We start from the raw sequence: 26,226 nt of genomic DNA, 5'->3' as shown, positions 1-26,226 counted from the left end.
GATTTCGATGTTTCGGCGTCAACAGCAAGACTGCTTTGTTTCGCCTCACCTGGCTCCGGAGAACGGAAGCCGTTGTCCGGGTTTGCCCCGGCAAAAGCAACAAACGCCATAAGAGCATGCACGTGGCACACGCTTTACAGGTAGACGTTCGATAGACCAAAGACCTACAGAAATACCATTTCAGAGGCAAAACACACACTGCATGACACCAGCTTATTGTGTGTCATCATATCATTAAACCTCTTGCATTTTTCGGCTCGCATTCTCTCCACATGCCACCGAGATTCAGGCACAAACACTGCCACTGCGAATTCGCGAACGAACAATGCGTAGGAAAAAAAAATCTCCAGCTGTTGACACTGCACATGAAACACTAATTCCAATCTTCCTGTCACCCCAATTAGACTTTAAGTAAGCTAAACACGAAAAACACTTTGGATTTATCACGAAATTAAGACGAAAACCATTTATTTCTCGTCCATTCGCAAAGCAGCAGCAACAACAGATATTGCATGTTGCTCTACGCCGATGTAATTGGCCTAATGCAGTTGTAGTCCCCAGCGGCGAACTGCGATCGATGCTCGCTCTCCGCACCACGTTCAGGTCGTCTTTAATGCGTTCTCAGGTCTTCGTCTGCGGTTTGTCGACTTTCTGCCAACCACTGTCCGTCCTTCGAGATCGTCACCGCATTTTCCTTCATAAAAACTCCATTATCGCCATCTTAATGCTGCTTTCGTCTAAACGAGCATCCCTCGATGAGATGTGCTTTACCTCCCGTCGGCTGGCAAAGCATGGACGAGCAGCCGGAACACAGCACCACGGTCTGGGGGTGTGAGAACACGGTGGTGATTCGATAACAGCCGGGGCACTTGACGTCCATAAAGAACGAGTTTGGGGATTGTACAAGACGTTTAAGCTTGCATTTGCGCTTCTCCTCAAGCGGGCTGGGGTTCAGAAGATCCTTTGCGAGCGGCATTTTGCGTGATTTTTCGTAGCGCACGACCGTTCGCCACTACCACACGTTGAAAAGAATTTTGTAAACATCGCCTGCTAACTGTTCCGTTTTCGATTTTGGGATGGACGCATTCGCGCAATGAGGGCAATGATCTTGCTTGGTTGAACAGAGCGCGGGCCAGCAGTAATGCAGAGCTGGTTGCACATAACAATAGACTGGGAGAGCGTTTCGGCTAGAGAGAATAGGAAAGATGAAGTTCAGATATCTCATAAACTGGATAGATATCATGGATACCTGTATAATAGAAAAATGTAAAAAAGGTGGTCTTAGTGTGCTCATATAATCATATTAGCATAACCATTCATGCAGGCTTATCTACAATAGGAGAAGCGAAGGAAATTTGAAATTCGCGCGCCATGCTTTCCTTACCTTTTTCTCTCTCTCGTATGCACGGTGCTTAAACGAATCGGTATATCACGGGACTGTGTTGTAGTGGTTATGTGTATGAGTTGAGGCTTCCTTTTACTTGTGTTTATAGTTTTACCATCGGCCTGTTTCGCCTTTGTGTGTGTAAGTTGAAAGGTTAAGTGAGCTTTGACCGCACAATCTGGATGATGTGGAACCCGTGGTTAGTACTAAGTTTTGCGGCTATGACCCAATGTCACAGTCCGGCTATAATGTGGCCAGCTGATCAGTAAGTACCTAGTGTATGCTTTTAACATTCGCAGTTGGTTGTTCCTTTTATGTGTATCTTTATTTGTATTTATTCTATTTAATATTTTAAGGTGCAGCATGAAAAAGTAACCTCGGATTACTTTTCCTACATATATTTCGAAGCTAGAATACAGCTTAGTAAATAGCTAGCGTAATCTGCTATGAGGTTGTTCAAGGCTTCAAACAATCGTACAAGGGATGCGGTCCACTCACGTGATTTGAGCCGAGTCTATGTGATAACCAGGATTGGACGATACATTTTTTAATTATATTAAGATAATATTTAATTTAGTATTCTAATTCATTTATATATGTCGTAATAAAGTACCCTTCGTCGTAATGTGCTTCTAAGTCGTTATTATGTATACAAGTTTAAACAGGAAAAAAATAATGAATGAGTGGGGTTATCGCACACCTGTCGTACAGTTAATAATGTGTTTTAAAGAACAAGCTTCATAAACTTGTCCAGTTCAAAGTTTGTAAGTGGTTTCCGAAAAAGGATAGCCACAAATCTATAATGACTGGTATTGTGAATTGTATGAAGTCGGTACCTCTATAAGCAGGTCTTCTAACACTAATCCCCTCTAGGTACTCTATTCCACCTTATATCCACATTATTCTATGACTGCATGAAGCGCAGCAAAATTTAATAAAATTAAATGTCTAACTGATTTTTGATTTACTCAAAGGTTCGCACTAGCGGATGGTCAATCTGCTCTAGAGACGATGTCGCTAGAGGACTTTCAGAAGATGTTCCAAGATAAAAAAGTGGTGGTTTTCCATAAGTACAGTGTAAGTACATCTATCATTTATGTACTAGGTATTTATATTATAATATTCTCTTAGTAATACACTTTTTTAACACCTCGCCAGCTGGTTTTCTTTTTGCGCAAACCTACACATTTTTAATTACTTTCATAAAAAAACTTTGTTCCGTCGAGGTGAAGGAGCCAGCTGACGCCGCTAATTCAGACGCAACCAATGATATATACAACACGACAGGTATGACTAAATAAAGAAAAAAATCCCTTTGATGCGTTTCTTTGTTTCCTTTTTATTTTTTTATAGTTTACGATTGAAAACGTGGCCTACCCGTCCAAGCCCATCCATTATCTACAGACAGTTGATGCGATTGCACTACAAAACATCAAATCTGCTCATCGTATGTTGGCTTCACTAACCGAATCGGACTCGGTGAAGATTGTCCAGCTAGACAATGGCAATTTGGCTGACCAGGATCAATTGATCAAGGATACAATGGAGGCAAACCCCGGGTTCGCTGGAATTCTGATTGGATTGGGATCAGGTTTGCTACAGTGCTAGTACTTAGTAGACAGAAGGTTACACCCAAAACGTGATAGGTATGCATATTCTGGATAAAATTCAAGCAAAAACCTACAAAAAGCAATAAAACATTGAACAGATTCTTTATGCTCTGATACTTCTTATTGGCTGATCACGTTGAACTTGTTTTATACATTTTCTGTAACTGTGTAGTTTTTTTTTCACTTTACCGTCAACAGGTTCGCAACGAAGTCGTCGTGCTGCTGATGACAAGTCCAAAGCTGCTTGCGAAAAGCGTGGTACATCAGAGAAGTGTATAGCGTACGTTGCGGCAGTCAAGGTAATGACAGTGATGACGAAGTTGATGTGAGTGCAGGTCAAATATTGTAAACGGCCATTCTGTGGGTGAACTGGTGTGCAACTTAAAAGCCAATAATCGTATTCTGTAATCGTCATAGAGGACACCAAATTCAAAATTCTGGTTGGGAGTTTTATCACACCTATACAAAACTGCTTTACTATAAGTGAATTTGCTACGTTCTGATATCTGATGGCAAAAGCAAGATAGGGTATGATCTTAAGCTTGTTGCTGAAACGTTTAGACACAAAAAGGAAATATATAATTGATTTTTTGCTACTTTATTTTGCGTTTATGTTAAGGTTGGTGCCTCTGGTACTGGTAAGTGCGAAATTCATTGTCCTGAAGAGAAATCGCTAACAATTGAAGTCCAAGACAACAATGATACCGCTATTGCCACTATCAAGGTAAATTGCGAATTCTTTAAATGATTTACTAGCTTTATTTGTGCAGTTTTTTTTTTCTATAGATCGCATAGATCTAATCGCTTTAATGTTATCTGTAATTTGTTGTCTCTTTTATTTTCGACGTGACAGGTTAAATATATGACACGACTAAATAGGTATATATATTAGCATTTGTTCATTTTAGCTTCACAAGTGACTACTGCGTATAGTATAGATGAATATTTATTCGCTGTGAATACTGAAGATACGGTTATTTGGTTTGTAACTAAGTCCAAAGCGACAAATTTAGTCATTTGTTTTGTTGGACACCGACTGTGTTTCCAAATACCTAAAGTTTTTCGGTCTTTATAACGTAATTATATATATACGAAGTCATGTATTAACATCGCATGTCGAATAATTTATTTCTTGTTACATTCCGAGGTAACTATAACATGAAAAGATTATTAAATAGGCTAATATCAAATATGCAAATTCGTTATAATTAATTCTTCTGTAATAACAATTTACATAATGGATAGAAGTTGGGAGTGTTGTTTTAATAATCTTTAAGCAAATTCGCAGCAAGTGATTATTAATTTTTGGTCTAATACAGGACAATCATTGAAACAAGAATATGTACCCGTTTAATATGCATATCGCTATTCTTCATGCATTTCATGCTGCCCAGGTCGTTGAACACTCTGGCGGCTACCAGCTCAGCGTAGATGGTGACCAGTACAAATTCGATGTGGATGCCAAAAGCACTTGGACACCGTATTCGTTCTCGTTCTCTTGCGCCGAGCTTAAACTCATCCCGACGGCGAAGAACACGCAGAAAGACGTGGTTAGTGTTCTTGCATTTCAAATTATTTTCTGGAATTATCAACAACCCACATATTGAAACGTTACGAACGACTTCCAATCCAATCCCCATACCTTACATGCATCGCATGACAACTAAGCAGTAACTCCACTTAATCTATTTGCGATTCTTGTCAGTAGTCGAGAAGCGAGAAATTTCTAGATGCTCTTTTAAGCTGGGCTTTGAAAGGAAACTAACAAATTTAAACGGAAATATAAAGTAGTCGTAAAAAACTAGATTGAGCCTTGTAGTGCACATTAGTTCAGTGGCTTCTTCTTATTGCTTTGCCGTTGACAAGAGCCGAAATGTAATTCGATTTTTCTGGGTTGGGCCCAGCTACGCTTAATTCAAAGTACACTTTGTTGGGGTATAACACTGTGAATCTGTGTACATTTACAAGAACCTCAACACATTTTATAATGCGAAACAAATAGACAACGTTCTTTTCCCACTAGGATACAACGACTCAATCAAAACGGCCTTACGTACGTTTTAACACGAACAAAACTCTTATAACACACAATTTCTCAGTCGGACCTCCCTCACGGGGGAGCTCAAAAGCAAGGCACCGTGATATGGTACACGTACAAAAAACAATTCCGGCTTCATCTAACCCCACAATTTTTTAGCAACATGTATGTCACCCGTGATACGAAGTCATACAGACACCGGGGATCGGGAGGCTTTTAGTAACTCTGTTGTTTTCTTACGTCATTTATTGTAGTACTTCTTGAGCGGCCTACAGCTCTGGCCAAAGGCGGGCAAGGAGACGTTCGGCGATTCCTTCGATTGTTCGACGTGGTTTACGCCCCAACTCTGGATGGGCTTCTTGATTTCGCTCTTCTACTCGGCGATACTCTTCGTTGCCATTCTATTCCTATTAGATGTGAAGACCAACGACCGTTTCGACGACCCGAAGGGCAAAACTATCACCGTTAACGTGTCTGAGTAACGGAACGGATCTGCAGTTATCTTGAGCACGAATAGCAGACGTGATTCGCAAAGGAAAGCTTCTAATCTTATTAATTAGTGGTAGTTATTGAAGTTTAGGTTATTGCGGAGGTGATGGCTTCAGAATCAGATGACTTTTTAACAAGCAACATCTCGATGAAGACGCTAATGTATGTAATCGTGAATGCATCAAAAAGTTTCAGTTCAAAACCAAAAAGTTTCAGCAATGAAATTTCGAGGGTAAGCCGGTACACTCAGATAATAACCCAGATAATTTTGGCTAATCCAATTGTAATTTGATCTACGTATATACACAATTCACTAGTGGGAAGACTGAATTTAATTACAGAGCTAATAATAATGTTATGTAACAAAAGTGATTAATTTATTATAAATGCTATTATTTTTATACGTACACATTCCGTAAATCGTAATAAATCACATGTTCGAAGGAATATACTTACAACATATTTTCCTTACTTCTAGTTACCGATTTGAATTGTATATATTGTATTTAGGTATTACTTATAAAAACTATTAATGTTGCATATATATTGAGTGTTACATAATGTTAAAATAGTATTTTATGTTGTTATTATTACGGGGCACGAACAGTAGTGAATGCATACGTGGGCAGTTGGAATTTATATCAGTTCACGTTACCCTTAATTGATTTAGCAAGTCGTTAGAAAACTGATTACATATCTTATCTCAAAAAGTATAGACGAAACATTATTGATAAAAGAAAGCCAAATATAAATTGACAAATCTATCAGCTGGCTTTGAGAATATAATATGAGCCAAAGGCGATGTTATTAATTGCACGCGGTCTGTTGGCGACTCTATATTTTTAGCACGAAGTTTGAGCTTGATGTTTGTAGCCATTGGCAGAAGTTGATCAAACTCGACGGTTATTTTCTGTCGGTTATATTCCGTGGGTTGAATGAATCTATCAATGTAAAGGGGTCATTCGATTATTTTTAAGCTGATAGTTTGGTGACGAGGTACTCTACCTATGTATTTTTTAAGTCTGGCACCTTTGTGATAATCTATTCACATTTATTGGAGCATTTTTTAAACTACTTCAAGGTTTGAAAAGATGGATATTTATATCTGTAACGAAGATACGTTATATGTATATGTTATTATTTGAATGCAAGCTGTACTATCTCGTCTTATGACATCTTAAGGCAGCTTAATGTTCAACAAGTTCTTGAACGGAACTTCTGTATTTTATTCGTTTTGTACTAAATACTCAAACCCATTGCTATTTCGCTTTAGCGTAAGTATTAGAAAAACTAATGTACCTTGCCTATCGACTTTTGTAATGAGAATTTGTTTCAACTCTACAAGCTAGGCTAAACATTTCCACTCATGGGCACCACTACAGGCATAAATTCATGCACTAGTATTTACGTATCGTTAATAAGGACCGTGTATTGATCTTCAGATTACAATATTGGGAATACAGACAACGATAAGCAAGTGACATTGGCGGGAACTCGTGCCAATAATATGTTTGAAAAAAGTGGTTGTTTGTTTTACGCGTTATCGAAAGTGAACGTTATTTTTATGCCTTTGATCATGCATTATATGTCGTATATTATACAGGGTGTGTTCTACTATAGAAATATCAATAAATTTTGTTAAGTGGATTGATTTATATATCGCTCAACTATGCTGATGAGAAATTTGTTATATATCTATTAATAAAACCGCTGCTTGAACACGGCTACATATGAATCCAACGAAGACGTCTTTAACGTTAAATTTACTAGGAAAAAATTTATATATATATATATATATATATATATATACATATACATATATTGTATTATGAAATTTCTTATTTCTTTTATTTATAAATTTGAATATTCTTTTAAAATTCTCTTCGATAACAGAAATTGTCTAACAAGTAACTAAGTTGATCAATGCGATGAAACGGTCCGCTTTTAACTACTTGCTATTAGACTAGCTATAAAAAATACAGTTAACTCAACTTCTTTTCTGTCCTTAAACACTGATGGCATATAGATGTGAATACAAACAAACTCTTTCATCTTCCTAAACATCTCAGCGGTCTTTATTCCCTACATTTTTCTAAGCGCAAGTCTCGCCCAATCCCAGAGCACAAAACTCTTTCTTTGCTCTGCGCCAAATCGCTGCTTCTCGCAAAATTTACTTTTTTTCTACTCTTTTATAAAATTGGCCTTCACTATGCCCTTTATAATTCCTCCTGCCCCTAAACGTCCCGTTCCTGTTGCCCCAACCTTTACAACAGCCTGTGTGAAGGGAGGGCTGGCGGCGCCATCAAACGCCAGATCCTTCCTATCAGACAGAGTCGACCTCGAAAATTCCGGTTTCCCCTCCTCTTTCTCTCCGCTCTATTGAGCTTAGTTCGAGTGAGCTCTAGGCTTTGTTTCTCGCTGCTTGTTGTCTTCCTTGGCCCCTCAGCCTGCTTACTCGAGCTCCCGATCGAATCCTTCGCGTCCAGTGCTCCCTCTATCCAGCTCGCCAGCCGTTTCAGCACTTCCTATGAAAAGCGCATCAGCTCGTTTTGCTCGCTTTCGTTCGCCGCTGATCACCGGAAGACCAAAAACCAGCAATGTCAGCAGCCGGGACCCTGCCCCGCGTCGCGCTAAATTCCGACATCGCTCGCCCTCTCCCTCTCGCCTCCTTCGCTTCGGAATCGGTTCCGTTGGCCGTGCCAGCAGCAGCGGCTTCCAATTGGAGCGAACAGCGCCAAGAGCGCTGCGGTAGTTGTCGAGCAGAGTGGTACTTGTCGTGGTGCTCCGGTTAGCTCGTCGCTGGGTGCTCCGCCGGATGCAGAGAGTGTGCACCTGGGTAGTGGCAGAGCTGAGTAGCCCGTAATGGCCGCAGCGGCGGCGACAGCAAAATGTTGTCTGTAGTGCTTGCTGCAGCGTTGGAGCAGTTGTTTGGCGCTGGTGACTGAATTCACTTGCCTAGCTTGTCAGCAGGCGGAGTCCAAAATCGTGAGCTCACGGCAGCTGCCATATTACACCGCTGCAACAGCTTCTAGTGGCGGTGAGTCGCTAGCATCAAACGATCACCGGAGCAACGCTCCACTGGTAACACCCTGGGCGCCGCCACACAAACGCCGCTGTCGCCGCCGCCGTGGCCGCCTGTACAACTGACAGGACGCGCAACCCGATCTCGAATAAGCAAGAATAGCAAATAGTCTCCTCTGTAGTGGTTAAACTTTGACCGCCGTAGGAAAGAGCCAGGACTGGTTATATTGAAACGATTAAAAAATAGTGAGAATGCACGGAGTAGGCCTCAAATGATCTCCAGCTAGTGAGTGAATTGGCAAGAAACAGGAAAAGTGACACCATTAGTAGCAGAGCAGATGGCGCCAGTAATTGCGGCTTTTTGACAATCGGCTTCACTCGTGAAGCAAAATTTAGTCCCAGCCTAGTAACGACCTAGAAGCCTTCCAGCTACCGTGTTATAGACGGCTGCGGTCGCAGTATAACAGTGCGCAGCTGACAGTGCTTTCCGATTTGATATCTCAAAGCTACAGCGTAGCTACAGTACACAGCAGTTGGTGAAGCTAGATAGTAAAGACGCGCGCGGGAATCACGGTGGCTCCGTGGTAACGTAGACGGCAGAAAGGGTCCTCCGCCGTGGTCGTTCCATTGACGCGCCAGTTTATAGCGACCCATAAAGTTGCTCGCGTGCTTTCTAGCGTATTGCGTTACTGGCTATATTCGGTGCCAGCATTTCACAATACTGGCCACCGTGAATGGTTCGAGGGTCTGGTTCGCACCGACATGGTTCACATCGTGCGTGCGTCAGCCAGTGGGTGTTTTGACAAGATATCGACAGTATTGCTGTTGTTACTGTCAGAGAATGAGGTTCAAGCCAGTAACCCCATCCAGTAGAAAAGGCGCACAACATCAACAACAACAATAAAAGTAAACCACGAAGTAGAAAAGGGACAGGAAAGGGGAAACACTGCCATTCAGCCATTATTCGAGTTAAACTACCAATTATATATACATATATACGTGGGTAGTATCGTATTAGTATATATATGTATATAAGACAAGATTACTGTACAGCGCTCCAGAGGAACAAGACAAGTCAACCAAAGAGCATCGAGGAAACGCTTCGGCACCATGGGATGCATTAATCGACTGAGCTGTTAAAAAAAGGTAGCAGTGGTGTGGTTCAGTGAAGAAAACCGGATTTTATCCGAAACTCCACCGTGAACTGACGATAACTAGATAGTGGCCCTAGTGACCAACCAAAGCGCGCCACTGCGCTGATTGAAACCAAAAAACAAGACTAGCAAACGTTTTACGAAACTAGGAGGTTGTAAGGAAATCGGCTCCGGAGACACATCGCCAGATGGCTTGTTGTCCATAAAGCCCCTCAGTGTGGGCAACTCACAGCAACGACGTAAAGGATAACCGTCTCAATTGCCGTTGTTATTGCATCAAGAATCAACATCTGCAAAAATAAAATCGTGGCTTTGTGTGAACGCAGCCGCTGTGTTCGATTCGAGTTAATGGGCCTCGGACCACTGAAACAGAAGAGCAGCTGACGCTATTCAAATGATGAGTTGTCGAATAGCTCAAGTTAGAATTTATATTGAGTGAAGAATCGGTGGAACACGACTGGTGATTGTCTTGTAGACGGTGGTTCATCGAATTGGACAGCCAATGAACTAGGGTAGAAGGCGGCAAAAGGCTGCGCCGAAGTGACGTCGACTTTCGAGGCATAACTGAAGACTTCGTAGGATGAGAATGCCGTCCGGAGATCACCGCCGAAATTCTCCCCTTGCACCTGAGGTAAGAGAAAATGAAAATTTAAGTAGAAAATATTTATCCAATAATTGGAGCGTAGAAATAAGGGTAGAATATTTGCACCAACTGAACGTATTGTGATACTATAACCTAATAAGTGAAACATGACTAGGACATTTTTGTCCGTTGTGCACACTGTGTGAACAGACTTTAGGATGTAAAAAAATTCAACTAACGCAACGGTATTGTTTGTTGTCAATTTCAAAACAAGTCAGCGCGAATATGATTTTTAAAGAAACTCGTTCATTGAGTACTGGGAAAACAGAGAAACTTATCATTTTTGGTAGATTGATTTTTCGACTCGTTTGTTGAGGTCAGCTGCCTTGGTACATTAATTGTACTATCAAGCAACAAAAGGAACTAACGAAAAATCTCTGTAATTCGACTCGAGCCCAGTGCGCCTGAAAAGTATCCACGGCGCGTAATCCGTAAGCGCTATTACTTCTAAGTGTCGTTAAGTTTAACTGCTTTAATTTTGCTTCAACATATATATGCCATTTTGAACAGGTGCAAAAATATACCGTAAATTATCACTATACACACCCTAAAGCCAACAATTTTCGCAACGATAAAAAAACGACACCCGCTCGTCGCCGTGCGTGGAAATAATGTAAGGTTGTCGGCTGCGAAAGAAAGCTTCAATTTTGGTATCCATGAATCTCTGCTCTTCACTAGAATGGGAGTCGCGATCACTATCTGTTCGCAGCTGGAAGGGGTGGGGCAAATGACGCCCGTTGGAGCATGCACTTCGTGTCGTGGATCGAAATGGATGCTCTAACTAGAGAGAAGCGCGTGTGCTAGGACACTCGAAGGCCATACGAAGCGCATTAGTTTTACGAGAGGGTCCTGACTGAGGACGTAAGCTTCAATCGGCGGCCCATAAAGCACTAGTACCTCGGTGGTAATAAGTTATTCTGATAGATATATAGCTGAAGTGAAATGATATTGTCAATTGCCGATGTTAAAAAGTCATTCAAATGCGCATTCTAACAGCTCCCCTAAGAGACTTTAATCGATAGATTATAAAAAGTGCTTATAATATTTATATGTTAGTTTAGACTGTCTAGAAAACAGACTAAGAACACGAGTGAATATACAAAGGGCAAAATAGAATATACTATTCAAGTAGTAATCAGGTAAAAGTTTTCAAACAAATCGTTTTAAGTCTCTTCTTGCCAAGTCAACAAACATTTGCCAGTAACTTGTAATAACGACTAGTGTTTCGATTTTTCTAAACAAACTTTGTTGGACAAACTAACTTAGATCCAGAGTTCAATATAAGAACGATTTTCGCATTAAAATAAGAAATTTTACTGTGTAAGAGCACTAGCACAAGTACGACGCTCAATTTCGCAAGGTAGATCTACAAGATAGATGAATCTACAATCGATATAAGTATTCGTTTCATATATCAACCCTGATAGGCCTCCTACGGTAGTCATAATAATAAAAACGTAATGCCAATTCTTATTAGTCTTATGAACCCGTACAGATAGTGCTATCATTATCAGCAGTACGGCTGCAGTCAATCGTTTCATTTTTATAATTTGGTGCCGCTGTGTGGATATGTAAAATGAGCATATGCATTCCAAAAGACGTTCTCAGCCCGCTAGCGTAACACCGTTTATCAGTCCCAGATTATTATATTTGAATACGGACACCTAGAAGGCGCGAAGGTTACACACAGAACATCGAAATGTGCCAAACGTGGTACCCATGATCACTATAATAATAAAGATGTAACGATAGAAGAATTAATATATTCTACCAATGACTTGTCAATGCGGTCTGTTTGTGTTTGTTCATAATTTAGCAAGCCGATTCGGCTGGGCGGAACAGCAATCTAAATGGCTAGCACACAGTACTCTTGAAATTTTCATGTTTGGTGTTATTGTGCTTGTTAAGCATCGCTGCTTTAAAAAGGCTAGGGGCTCCTTCTACCGAAACGAAACCGCGTGTCTGTACACTCCTTGTTTCGAACCTGTACCCCAATTCTGTAAGTGTGCCTAAATAGCTAAACACTGCTCGACAACACAGGCTAAGCTACCTGAAACTTATATTCTTCCGAACGAACCAATGCTGTCGACAGACAGCGTCAAACACTGCGAAGATGTTGTTTGGAAATGACAAGCATGTCTGCGCAGCCACTTCTCAAACCACCGAAGGCTTTACGATTCTATGGCCGGTATTAGATTTGATTTGGTTGAAAGGAACGTATGAACGCGAAGATAACCGTGTTTAGTTCTGCGCTATTGCGACGAATCTTCACTGCATTATAATAGAAACCAACGGGGCAGACGAACGACGTAAATTACCATCGACTTGTAACGTTTAGCATTATCGGAATCTTTAATAAGAATTATAGACAATACGAAAAACTCTCTATACTGAAGTTAGATTTCATCGGTAAATTTAAAGATGCAAAATTACAGAATAAAAGTAGCATGAAAGGTCTATTTTATTGATAATAAATATCTATTCGCAGATAGACGTATCGCGTGACGTAATCAAAGCTCTGCCACAGAACTCGCTTATGGGGTAAATTTTTCGTCCACGTTTGAAGTCTATAGACCATGTTATCGACCTACAAATGATGTGAGTTAAGGGTTTATTGACCCATTCCAATCAGCTCACGTGATATGATTGCGGTCTGCTTTGCCAATTAGCGAAATAGCTCAAGCTATTATTTTTTATACGCTCGCACGCGTATTCCCGATTTTGCTTTGTATCACTAGCGGCACACCGTAGCAGTTCGACATATTGATCATAGCCTATTTGGTACGGGCAGGAATTCCAAGATAGGACTAGTATGACGAAAAGCGCTGATGATAATAGCTTGGAACACATTCGTTTCTTGGGGCTTAGTTGGATCTCGTGCCATCTCGCACGGTACTAATTACATTCATAGACAAACCCCTATAGATATACACGCGCAAACGCACACGCTAGACCATTCTTCGGGCGAGCTTTCTTCGGGTCTTATTTGGTGACAACGGCGAAATGAGCGTTGGCTACCATCCGTTACGAGACGGCTAATGGTGATTTGATCGTATAGCAACGGCATCACCGTCTTGTCCTTTGTGGGTTTTGTGTCCGTCTCATGTGTGCAATTTACTAGATGATGCTGAATCACCTACTTATTTATCACATAATGTATGCATTAAATTGCTAACGTCGCAAACAGCGCTGCTTGTTCGCGTTTGCAGCGACATTGGACACGTTGCTTGTCATTTTACTCCAGCGTACCATGGTGCTTTGTCCCAGGTCGAAATGAAGTAACAGCGGCTGGTGATGAAGGCAGGTCATGGGTCTACAGACATAGCGAAATGTAGCCATGAAATGGTGCACGAACTAAACGATGGATATGCAGATATTATTGGGCTATCGCCACAGTTGACAATAAACACGACGACAATGGAAAACGCTATAACGCCAACAATCATGTAGCCGCAGCGCTGGCTTTCGTCTAACACGAAAGCGAAGTGTTTTTTCGATGTGTGTAGGTTATTCGAAATATATCAGCTTATTCTCCAAGCAGAAGTTATAAATGATAAAAATGTATGACTTTTGTGTGTTAAAGAAATCCAATGTCAGTTGCTGATCATTTAAATAACTATAGCTATTTAGGTAAACTTGGGAACACATGGGGCGGTCTGGGTTCAGAGCCGAACATGGATATGCTTCGTTTCGTGCTGGGAGCAACCAGTTCGAAGCATTGCTTAACGGCAGTAGCATGGCGGTTCTTGTACACCATATTATATTACTTAATGTCAGAACATTCATTTATAGTCTTTTGAGTGTGAGTGTTGCGCTTGTTTTTGTGTGATCATTTTTTAATGAGAACAGAAGAAGCCGCATTAGCTTGATTATCAATCCGTCCCAATTTGTCTCTGCAAGTTACCAGTCAGGCTTAGTTAACAATACTACACCTAGGTATCATTCATTTGGAGCCTTTGCTAGCTGTCAATCGTTCCTGCAACTAAAGAGTACATAAAAAAGCAATAAGTGAGTAACGATATCACAAAATATACGTAGGCTAATTCACACTGATGAAATAGGACCATAGCCCTAGCCAGCAGGGTTTAGAAGATTAGCAAATTATCTGCAAACGCAGATGTCTTTTGTGTCCAGGAAAGACGCGTGTCCCTTTAACATATGTGAGTGCCTTCTTTGTTAACGGGTCCACCAATCAGTTTCGATTCATACTATTTAGTTTCGAAGTCATGTGTAGCAAGTAGGTGCCTCTGTGGAACTTCATCTCCTACAACCAAATAGATGTCTCATAGCCTTGACCACCCAGTTCCACATGTTAGCCTTCATATGTAGCGTCTTAATGTGAACGAAGTATAATGTGGCTTCAGCGAATGCGGCTTTAACCTCGCCTTTTTTACGTTGATGACAATGCGTCTAGCCACAATGGATCTGTGTGCTCTAAGATCGTTTTCAATAACGTTTCTTATGTGCCGACTTAAAATGCTGTCTTTATCTAACATCGTGTTTTTTTCTCTGAATTTGTTTCACAGGGTGAGATCGGTTTTGCCACTTTACCCGAACAGGTGCATCGTAAATCAGTAAAAAAGGGTTTCGACTTTACCCTTATGGTCGTCGGTGAAGCTGGCCTTGGAAAAAGTACCCTTATCAACTCCCTCTTTCTGATGGATCTTTATGAGGATCGAAAATTGCCCTCAGTTGATGGTAAGCACTGCCGCTAGTTTGCGCTTGTCATCAAAATAATTTATTTTGATGAAATTAATATGAAATATTTGAAATTAAACTTCGAGCCGATAGCAATCTAAAAGTCCCAAAGATGCAAGGGCTCAAAATGTGTCAAACGAGATTTTCGAAAGGTGCAAAAAATCTTAAAAAAAACGAACTCTCGGAGCTTGTCTGGATGGTCCAAATAGCACCTGATAGTTTCCTCTCCAAAAAAGCTGCTCTCCAAAAATTGCTGTGTATCAAAAATGAAATAAAAAACCTCGAATTTTTGAATCTTATAAATCCAAAATCTATTGAGGATCCTCCGGTTTCCCTTATTTTCTTTCAAATTTTTCAAAGCCGCATACAAACTCGTACTCAAGTAGGTCGCCGATTTTAGGGAAAAAGTTTTTGATCTTGTTAAGGGCTTTGTCGAACGTTAAGAGGCATTATAATAGTTTGAAATGCGGCAACGACTCGTTGTTTACCACTATAACGAAAAAGAACAGGCTTCCGCCTGGTATCAAAAAAGCCAAATAAACAGCCTACCAAAGTTTCTTCCCGTTTAGATGCCGCATATTGTACATAATCTTAATTTGAAGCTTAATTCTTAATTTGATAATTTAAACATGCCGTCTAGTATATGTCATAGAATCGACTGCCTTTATCGTTATTAATGGTGTTATTTCAATCTTTCCTTTGCAGAGCGTATCGAGCGGACCGTGTATATCGAGAAGAAAACAATGGAGATTGAAGAGAAAGGAGTTCGACTCCGGTTGACGGTGGTCGACACGCCCGGGTTTGGCGATGCCTTGAACTGTGAGGACTCATGGCGCGCGATTGAGAAGTACATTGACGAACAGTTTAATCAGTTTTTCCGCGATGAAAGCGGACTCAATCGAAAGAACATCGTTGACAACCGGGTGCACTGTTGCCTATACTTCATCCCGCCGTGGGGTCATGGGCTTCGTCCACTGGATATTGAGTTCATGAAGCGGCTACATAAAAAGGTCGGACTAATTTATGTTCAACATTCGTCCTCCTTTCGGAAAACCAAGCCTATACGCTTAAAAATTGGAGGCATATGTCCTACTTACTGCAAAGGCAATGTGCGCTGTCTTGATTCGATCTCTATATTTTAACCAGTGTTGTAGAATTACGCATGGCGACCATCCAGCCGTCTGTTTATAACTGTTGTTGAACTTAATATTTTAGGTGAACATTGTACCAGTAATAGCGAAGGCAGACACGCTTACGCCGAAAGAGGTTACCGAATTGAAAAAACGCGTCCTTAAAGAGCTTGAATGCCATGAAGTCATGGTATACCAACTACCCGAATGCGACGAAGATGAAGACGACGAATTCAAGGACACTGACCGACAACTTAAGGTAATAACAAGAATTGCGCAGTCGGTTAGCTTAGCACAAAATTCAATATTGAACTTGGCTAGCTTCGTACCTTCACTCTGTCTTGAGCGTGTTAGCTTACGTTATCATTTTACCCGACCTTCAGATTGTCAGGCTTGTCTTTCAGTAGTCAATAATATTGTCAAAGTATTGATTGATAATAACAATTCACAAAAACTGCGTAGTTACATTTTTTTGTAAAATAGTTTTGGGGTCCACGTCGTCAGCTAGGCTATTTTGCGTCACATTTGAATATATATATATCGTTTGCTCTGTCCGAAAAGCTAACCAAGCTATAAGTATTTTGCTTGCATATTTCGTTTTGTTACATCGATCTATTCTAGGAGAGTATACCATTTGCGGTGGTGTCAAGTTGTCAGGCTGTTGAGGTTGGGGGTCGAAAGGTGCGAGGCCGCGTCTACCCCTGGGGTGTGGTCGAAGTCGAAAACCCTAAACATTCCGACTTTCTCAAGCTACGCACCTTCCTAATCAGGTAAATTTTGAATGAAGATAAAAAAAATGAAAGGGATCTTTTATAACATTTAATTAACTGAAAATGCATTCGCTTAGTAGAAAAGAAAAATCTTTATGAAACCTTGATAAAGAAAATGGCCTACACTTACAACCATTCTAAAAAAGGCTTCTGTTATTCATTCTGAATTAAGACAGTTCAGTACTAACAAATAGTTTAACCTTCCTAAAGAGACAGCCATGCTTAAAAGAAAGAAATGAATTTATCCTATAATTATAATTATTATGATTAATACTAATCTGTCTCTAACCGCTGTGATGTTGTTATCTTGGCCTCTCGTTTTTTCCTTGTTTATTTGTTGTCACTGATACACGCTCGCGGCTCGATCGCGACTCACGACATTGTTGACTCATCCCTCTCGTCGCCAAATGATTGAGGCAGAGTTATCATGGGTTTGTTCAGGTAGATGCTCGATGTTCGGGTGATGCATTCGATCAGTTCGACACAATTACATTGTCTCGAATGGATAATCCAAAAGGATATCCATGGCTCCATGCCCTCCTCCGTCCTGTTTAGACTTTTCTAGAAACTGGCCTCCTTACGGCTGCTCGTGCTGTTTCCTTGCCACCTACACAATGACTCCTTCCGTCAGATCCACTTTCGACTTAACAAAGCCAAGAGACGTTTCACGCCTTCCTGCTGCAGCGTGATGTAAATGACCCAAAAATGAGCAGAATGCGATCCATAGATTCAAATATGCCCCACATTTTTTCACATCTGACTGAGTGGATTACAGTTTTCGTAGTTCACCGAATTTTTGGAAGCGAAGTAAATCTTACCACAGCTATCTGTTCTCTATATGCTTCGCTGTCGTTTCGAAAAAGCAGTTGTACTATTTCGCCATTGCGTATGTTAAATATTAGCCTGGATGTTCTTCTGGCGTTCGAAAGAGAACAAAAAATTTCGAAGAATCAATTAGAGAATGGAAAAAGTTCATTTGGTGATAACGGACTGTCTGTCGTTGGAAGGCGTGATATCGTTGAGCATCCTAGGCGCTGGTCTCGTTAATGAATTCAAAGGCACTCGGGACCCATTCACAGTTCGCCTACTGCTGGCTAACAGAAAAACCAATACACTAAAACAATATAACAATTACATCTGTTAGAGCCCAACTCATAGTACATTTAAAGTAGATGCTTACTATATAGAATCAAAAATCAATTGACTTATACCAAATGTCTTTATGTAGTGACGTTTTCATATTGCGCGATTCATTGTCGAATGTTATTCAATCTATTGTAATGTAAATATAACGTTCAGTGATAAATGTCCTTCAAATAAGCCTCCAATTTTAACGCCACGAGCTAGAAAAAATCACTGATACCAGTAACCAAAAAGACTTTTCTACCTGACCCTATATATATATATATTCTGAAAATAGGATAACGTACAAATTCTTTTTTTGTACGTTTGTGGTGAGAAATGGCGGCGGTTAAAATTCAGTCGGTTTCCACCGTTTTGTCCATTATTCATATGGTGTTTATTGAATAATAATTTGGACAGATGCAAGCCAGGAGTTTATAGTTGTTTTAAAACCAACACTAGTATCAACAAAACAAAGAGCAACTTTTTCAGAGCACTCATCCCATTGTACGTGCAGAAATGTGGGATATTGCGTCTTCGTTCATGTCGGTTCGCCAAGCATGACTGTACTAGTAGATATTAAAACAAAAATTGTTACCAATCTTACACGCGACAAAGGGCATCTACCTGCTCAACCCAGGATAATGAAATCATATACGAACACTAATAATGATAGCAATATCAAAGTGTGTTTTATCGAAAACCTGTTGTGCTTTTTGGCCTACTTTCTCGAGTGCCTTTGAGCTCATTAGATAGCAAAAATACCGTTCCATCAAATGGTGAGAATGACGTGTGTTAGCATCCGCGTGAGTGTCTAAGCGTACTATAGCTGTGCACTTGATTTGTTTGAAGTTTGTCACGAGCTAGTCAGTGTCGTTTTTTCCATAAGCTTACAGACGAGGGAGGTATCTGTGATAGACCAACACTTATCCCTAAATTTAGCAGACAAACACATCACGCGTTGCATTACTACAGGGGCATGCAATAGTGTTAACCTAACTCGTGCTTTCACGAGTCGAGAAAAAGATAGCGTATGTAAAAGCGTGGTTGAAACGTGAAGGTGTAAAGTTTTGCTGTCTGGTGAAATCGAAATTATTTATGCCAGAGTATGGCCGTTGACAGTCCTCTGAATGACTCAAAAGCAGACGGCTTTTATTTCATGTACTGCAAAGATGACTCGGCGAGACGAGACGAAACTGAGACAAGTAAATTCTGATAAAGGGTAAATTGATTCCAAGGAAATCAGCTTAGAAAATAACATGATTGTATCGAATAGCTCGCCTTCTGCCTAACGGGAATACTGAAAAAGTAGGCTTTTTTTTCCTCGGTTGGCGGGTATAAATGAGAGGCAATGCATTTACTCCTAGGTTCGCTGTCTAAATAATGCGATGCTCTATGGGAACTAGGAAGTCGTATAATTGCATTTGCAGTCAGTTGTAAGCTTTAAATGACCTCCTGTTAAATGCCTGGATAATTTTAAATGAATCATCGAGTGAGTCGGTCTTAGGCATAGTGACCAGGCATACCGCCACCCCTAGCAAGGTATTGTGGGTCAACTGGTTGAGGTGTTCCCATCGTGACCCTGCTATTGGGAACTCCCCGTTTATTGTTATAAACATGTGAACGTTCAGTAGGTATTTAGGTCTCTGAACTATTTACCACCCTTGTTGAAACAACAAAGATGGCCTGTCTGTTGGCCCTTGAGGTAGGTATCTAGAGTTTCGTTTCAGGCAGTGGGGGAATCGCGAGAAGAGATTACAGGAGAGAAATGATGGCTGCTTTCAAGGTGAACTGATTAGATATCAGAGCATTACGCCAGAAGCGTACGAAGAACTCATTTTTGTAGTTTACGCTGCAACAACATAGAACTGATCAAAGATGGCAATACAAAAAATCGATTTAGATTGGTGAAAAATCTATCAAAAAAGAAACGTTTATATGCGACAACATATGTGACATTTTCCAAAAGGCTTCTTGGCATTAAAAAAACACCGGAATTTAATGAAGATAGCAAACCGTTCTGAGGCTTCGGGTGAAATCATTGATGAAAGTCAGTGGTTCTTAACGTGGCAACTGTCAAAAATAACGGTAATAACGACAGAAATTGAATTATTGAACGATACTGTATTAGAGAACATTTTAATTTTCTCCACGATGTAAGTCTCTGGCTGTATGAAACACCTCTTAGTTTTTTTCAGTGTACCATAAGGATAAACGTACACAAATGGTTAGTCGAGTTATCGTGATTGGAGCGACTGAATCTTCGCGTGCGACACAGAACAAACACCTTAGATTAAAAATGCCGGCGTGCCGCCCTTTTTTTTAGTCGATGTAAGACTGCTTATAAAATTCTAACATGTATAAATAAGGATATAACAACATAATATAAAATATTAGATTGTGTGAATGTTGTATATTTGTGTAAGTGTTCTTTGGCGCGGCACAACATGCATAGGCCTGTAATGTGTGTTCTGCTGTTTTTACCATGATCCCTCGCTAAGGGATCAGGGCTGCTGCAGGACATGGAATACAGTTTGCGCATTGAAATCTGCAGTGGCACTGGTTCCTCATCTAGTGCAAACTTCTCATTGAGACCGCCTAGCAGGGTTATCCATCTAACTCAACCATCATTGACGTTTGACCGCGGCCCGCTTACGCTTCTGAAATGCGGCGTTCTGCTTGAGTAGCGTCCTCATTATATGTTTTTAGCAAGTACATGGCTGAAACCACCCTGTTATTGTTATCGTACCAAAAAATGTTAGCTAGGCTAGACCCAACCTGTAGGTTTCTCCATAGATGTTCCAAATATTGGCTTCCCTATCGATATTCAACTATCAATTTCTTTTCCTTGTCCGGGCGGAACGTGGTTGCCGTACTGCGAACGTGTTATATATACATTTTTGAAAGTCTAGTTTTATATTTTGATTGTAAGGTTGCCTATATCCTATGGAGAAACGAATTGGTTGCGAGCTGCCCATCGCTTTGGTTGCGTCGAAAAACAAAAGATAGAAAACTAATACTTGGAATCAGTTCAGTAGTGGCACGTACTTCCATTGTGGTCCGTTAGCAAGTACGAAAGATTTAATATAGGTTCACTGACGTAGTGGCTTCTGTTTTCGGCGATGTTCCAGTTCGCATATGCAGGACTTGAAAGAGGTGACCCGAGATGTTCATTACGAGAACTATCGTGCTGAATACATTCAAAGCCTTCGAGCAGGAACGGGTGACGGTGATGGACAGGCAGCCGTTGCAGGTCTGTCGGAAGCAGATCGATTGCTTCAGGAGAAAGAAGCTGAGGTGAGCGCCTTCCGTTTTAACCGACACCGTAAATTACTGACGTTGGGTGAAACGTAAATTTTATAATCGAACATGATGTGAGTTCGGAGAATAAAGAAAAAATATATTTGTAGTTCGGAAAAATGCACTTCCAATTAATGCAGTATGCGATTGGACCCGTAAGAAAGCAGCTTTTCCTTTAGTTGCAAGTGAATTTTTTTCGTCAAGCATAGATTTAAATCATATTCCTAATAAACCAGCTTTTGACCACCTTGTGTATTGATTAACTAGCTAAATATATTTAATTAAAGCACGTATGTTAGTTTTATACCGCATTAATCCACATATCAAGTATTTTAATAAACAAGGGTCTCAAGGCACTCACCCTTCTTTCAATATTCCTATTCGATTTATTCCTACTATCGCAGCTACGAAAGATGCAGGAGATGCTGGCTCAGATGCAGGCTAAATTAAAAGACACTTCAAGGTCTGGAACTCCATCTGGCTGCACGACCCCGGACACCGCCACCGATCCACGTTCGCGGAGAGGCTCCCATGACTTGCTTCACGCGTAACGTGAAGAGCTGCCATCAAAATCAACTTCAGAAACGACGGCTACTACCAGCACAAACTCTTCAATAAGGACGGCAATTGCAGTGAACACAAGAACACAACGGCATCAACATTATCATCTTCTTCATCATCAGCCTCAACAACCTCAACAGCACCCACATCAGAGCCCTCCACCAATTCCACCTCATCGGCGTCCATATTCGGGTACTTCGGTAAAGGCAAACCACCATCGTAATGGAATCGATGTCGACAATGAAAGCAGTCACAGCATCCACCATCGCATTCCTTTAACGCCACAGATCATTATGACGAACAATCCATCATCGAGAACGGCCGATAACGGGGAACCGGGTGGCGTTGTGACAAATCAAAGCAGAAAATTGGAGGCAGACGATTCCAAGCGAGCTCAATGGAGCAAGCTACTTTACCTTGTGAGCCCTGGGGATGACAGACCTTCCCCGACAGGACAGCGGGGATTAACACGAAAAGATAATCGGTACGCAACAAGTAATGGGGCTAGCAATGGCGGCTGCGTCACTAGAAGTCATGATGCATCATCAGAAACGGCCGGGAGTTGCGGCAGCGGCGAAGGAAAGACCAGGATCGTAACAACGAGAATCGTTTACAAGACGATCACGCGCCCAAGTGGCATTGATGGAACTCTAAATCCGTCAAGACGTGATCATGCCAACAGCGCGGTGCCGCCAGGTTTGTCGGCCACACTGCCACTTGGAGTTGATCCGACCATCATCAATCCAATACCGAAACCAAAGCGTCATGTGAGTCTGCCGGGAACGGTCATTGCGATTAATTCAGAGAGTGGCATTTCCATAATGTCGGATACTGGTAATACCCCGCCACAGAACTATACGACTACAGCGACTACGGTATCGAGCGAATCGGAAACAACTACGTCTCGGCTGTTGAGAAATCGTCTACCTAAACCTGGTCGACTCTACAAGACTGCTAAGGGCGTGACACATTCGAAATCCATGAGTGCTCTATCAGCCTTGCGGGGGGCTGGTGCAAAGCTTGCTCATCACCTTACGTCGATTGCGAGATCTCGGGAGGTATCACCGGCTAGGGCGCCAGACAACCTGTCCACCTCGACTTTAAACTCCGAATTTAAGGCGTGTGCGTTCTCTTACCGAGTAAATGAAGACTTAGAGGTCGATTTGCTAGGAGAGATCACTGACGAATTTTCACGGCGAGCCCGTGAAGCCATGGTTTCCACTTCTAACCAACGGGCTACTCCTGCTGAGCAGACTATTAAGACAGAAAGAGTAAGATCCTCGACTGCATTAAGGCAAGGACTACAGCCTCGAGCGGGATGCAGTCACGACACCCCTAGAAGAGCATCAGTTATTGCCCGACTGATATTCACGCCTTTGGCCTCAACAGAGGTAGATAGTGGCCTACCAAGCTATGGACCAGGACCTTCTCAGGTACCTCCAGAAATAGCTCAAAAATCCTCGTCATTTCCGGCGTCCGGCCGCACTTTCCGTGAAAGACCTCCCAGTTCCTCAAGGACAAACCCTATGATAGCAAACTCGGCAGACGCTAAGCGTCTGTCCCGATTAATTTATCGTGGAGGCGTCGGAGGAGCACCCGATATGCAGCTCCACCATCGACACCAGGCTCTGGGTCCTAGTTTGTTGCAGGCACTTGAAGGGTACCGCAGGTCGTCACCATCTCCGTCACCTGCTTATCCGCTCAGTTGTTGCAGCTCAAGCAGTCGTGGATCAAGCCCAGTGTCACATTCGCAGCTAAGTGTTACACCGTCCGAGGCAAGTAGTTGTCGATTCATTGTAGATATTTGTTGTAGTTTAGTGTATCCTACTAATATGGCGTATATACACGGTATTGTGCGCGTGTATGATAGCATATATTCTACACGCGGTGTGTTTTCTTCATTTGATCATTTCAACTATTTTTTTTACATAATCCGACATGTATTGTAGTCTAATCTGAGGGGCTATGGAATAACCGTATAATTTTACAACTAACCTTATAAACTATATGCCCACAATTTAGGGCTGCGCCCTAAGATGCATAAAGGGTAGTTTACTAGTAACAAATGGGAAAAATCTCAAGTTGGGTAGAATATTGAGCATCTCGGCCATTCGTTTGCGCAGGTGGGCTCCGACTTCTATATCCAAGGCCGCAGGCGTTTCAGGCGAGCCAAGACCGATCTCGGGCCAGGAGGCAGTGCTCAGGGACCTCAGCCGGCGCGTCTCACCGAGCGCGAGATCGCTAAACGCGCACAACACGGGCCCCGCCAAGTTCGTAAGCTGCTGAGCGAAATCGACGCAAGCAGCGATACTTCGTCGATCAAGTCGCACAAGAGACGTCTTGTCTATTACTATACATGTCTCTAAATAGGAGAAACGACAGATAGCAAGCTCCGACTTCCATCGGCGCTTCTTTCCATGCCAATTCGATCTGACCAATGTTCGTGCATTACATTCTGCGCACACGAAGTTGAAGTGCAACATAGGGCTTCTGAAGAAATTCGTATAAACAAGTGATGGTGATGATGATGATGATAATAATTGATAATGAGAAACGGAACGACAGTGCGTCTGAAAGCTGTCCTACTGCTATAGAGAAAAATAAGCTTGGAACAAATATGTCTTGGCGCCTGATCGAAGTTGCTCATCTATTAGTTGCATTTATTGACGCTTCTTGATCTCCTAGCACTTTTCTTGACGATAGTGGGTATCTACTGTATGTGTTTATAATGGGGTATAAGTGATGATATAAGAGAGATACGAAAATGTAGAGGAGGTTTACAGAATTGTTCCGATATAAAGATCACACAATTTAATGACCAAATTGAAGAAAGCATAAAAGTTTACACAGCCAACACCGCCAGACTCTGAACATTAGCCATACAATAAATTAAGTTCTATCGTTTGGCTGACCGCTAAGAACATATTTACATTTCACTGTCTTCACGGGATTGATAATAGCAAATTTACTCTTTGTAACAAACCTTTGAATTATTAAACAGTTATTGACAATATAACAATAATTCAGCAAATGTTAAGTGAACTTGATAATGAAGTTTTCGTTCTTTTGATAAGGTACATCATTAGAAATGTATCGCTCGTGGAACGAACAGGCCACCAACAAAATAGGTCGCGAATTCATGTATCTTTGATATTGATTGTCCATCATGATCGAATCGAACTAGCAAATATACCTCAATTGTAAGAAAATGGCCATGGATGAGCTGAAGAATATCTGTTACCACTTTTTATATATAAAAAAAAAAAGGAAAAAACATTGCCAACGAAAATACCCATAGCGAGAAAGGCCTTTATAAAGACGGTGGCCAACATTTAGCAACGTGATTTCATCGCAACCTAACTGCTACAAGATGGGGTCTGCAAAAATCACATGTAGGTCCATAAGGCCGCCGCGTGCTCAACATGTGATGCGAGAAAGACTGATAATCGCTTGACACGAATTAGGTTGAGGATTATGAGAATCATATTTACTGCTGTCGCTCGTACCGGTGAAGGATTAGTAGCATGTAGCAGGAAAAGATTAGTGAGTGACTGATAAGACAGTATGAATGTAAGTGGCTTCTGAAGTAGTTTTTGATGGTAGCTTATACCAAGCGAAAGGGATAAATCAGTGAAGTGTGGACGAAAGACCATATATGTATATGGTCCGCGGTGTGAATGATTGACATTATGCGCGTGTGCAAAAAAATGAGCAGCAGGCCTCAATACAAACAGGCTGCAATGAAGAGGTCGCCTGAGAAACTATCAAGATAGGCGATCCGGTTAATTCGACAGAATCCAAGGACCGGTAGCATGTAAACGGTTGAATCCATTTGGTTGATAAAAATAACCAAATATCGGTAAAGAGCGGTAAAAACAGAGTAAATCACAGAATGACATCGTGACGTAATTTGGGATCTAATGCTTTCTCATAACCTTTATGTGAAAAAGACAACTCATACTTAGTAACACTCGTCATGCTCGGCTGGAGTGTTCTTGGCATCCGGATGGTCTGCGAGACGCAGACAATGTAATAGCTATAATATATACACAGAAATATAAACACATGTGAAGGTATAAGATGAGACAATGTTTCAGACGATTGAGCAAAAATAAATTTCGTTGCCTAAGTGTACAGTATGACTCCTCATTGCACATTTCAAAATGGTTAGAATACTAATTGATTACGATAAAGATTCCTGGTTTTTTTTTATGATACTTAAGACGGTTATACATGTACATCGAGTCACTTGCGAGCGGAAGCTGCAGGCTTCCGGCATTCTTTAAAGCTCGATAAAACCCCAGTT

General features: G+C 41.3%; 4 protein-coding genes across 5 annotated transcripts; 3 read left to right on the top strand and 1 right to left on the bottom strand.

Moving 5' to 3' along the window:
- Nucleotides 1–439: 439 nt before the first annotated feature.
- Nucleotides 440–1,046, bottom strand: RpS27 (ribosomal protein S27). Its single transcript, XM_022840904.2, has one exon. It carries the CDS (start codon nt 974–976, stop codon nt 722–724), a length of 255 nt encoding a protein of 84 aa, XP_022696639.1. The 5' UTR covers nt 977–1,046; the 3' UTR covers nt 440–721.
- Nucleotides 1,047–1,422: 376 nt separating this feature from the next.
- Nucleotides 1,423–5,972, top strand: LOC111264770 (uncharacterized). Its single transcript, XM_022840903.2, has 7 exons — nt 1,423–1,649; nt 2,359–2,461; nt 2,738–2,975; nt 3,193–3,293; nt 3,614–3,718; nt 4,389–4,544; nt 5,287–5,972. The coding sequence occupies exons 1-7, from the start codon at nt 1,567–1,569 to the stop codon at nt 5,512–5,514; spliced, it is 1,014 nt and encodes a 337-aa protein (XP_022696638.1). The 5' UTR covers nt 1,423–1,566; the 3' UTR covers nt 5,515–5,972.
- A 1,403-nt stretch (nt 5,973–7,375) lies between these two features.
- Nucleotides 7,376–21,916, top strand: LOC111264769 (septin-2-like). 2 transcript variants are annotated; one of them, XM_022840901.2, is made up of 8 exons: nt 7,376–10,327; nt 14,866–15,037; nt 15,743–16,047; nt 16,253–16,426; nt 16,789–16,937; nt 17,358–17,378; nt 21,191–21,356; nt 21,764–21,916. In XM_022840901.2, the coding sequence occupies exons 1-8, from the start codon at nt 10,277–10,279 to the stop codon at nt 21,908–21,910; spliced, it is 1,185 nt and encodes a 394-aa protein (XP_022696636.1). In that variant the 5' UTR covers nt 7,376–10,276; the 3' UTR covers nt 21,911–21,916. The 2 variants fall into 2 exon arrangements, with proteins under 2 accessions (XP_022696636.1, XP_022696637.1); XM_022840902.2 differs by lacking the exon at nt 17,358–17,378 and having other exon boundaries at nt 7,377–10,327.
- LOC111264768 (uncharacterized) lies at nt 21,916–26,054 on the top strand. Its single transcript, XM_022840900.2, has 2 exons — nt 21,916–23,695; nt 24,044–26,054. Exons 1-2 carry the CDS (start codon nt 22,214–22,216, stop codon nt 24,284–24,286), a joined length of 1,725 nt encoding a protein of 574 aa, XP_022696635.1. The 5' UTR covers nt 21,916–22,213; the 3' UTR covers nt 24,287–26,054.
- Nucleotides 26,055–26,226: the final 172 nt, after the last annotated feature.

Source organism: Varroa jacobsoni, unplaced genomic scaffold (genome assembly GCF_002532875.2).
Source record: "Varroa jacobsoni isolate VJ856 unplaced genomic scaffold, vjacob_1.0 scaffold_897, whole genome shotgun sequence".
Classification (NCBI taxonomy): domain Eukaryota; kingdom Metazoa; phylum Arthropoda; class Arachnida; order Mesostigmata; family Varroidae; genus Varroa; species Varroa jacobsoni.
The sequence above is the reverse complement of the archived record's forward strand: the minus strand, read 5'-3'. Positions and strand labels throughout refer to the sequence as shown.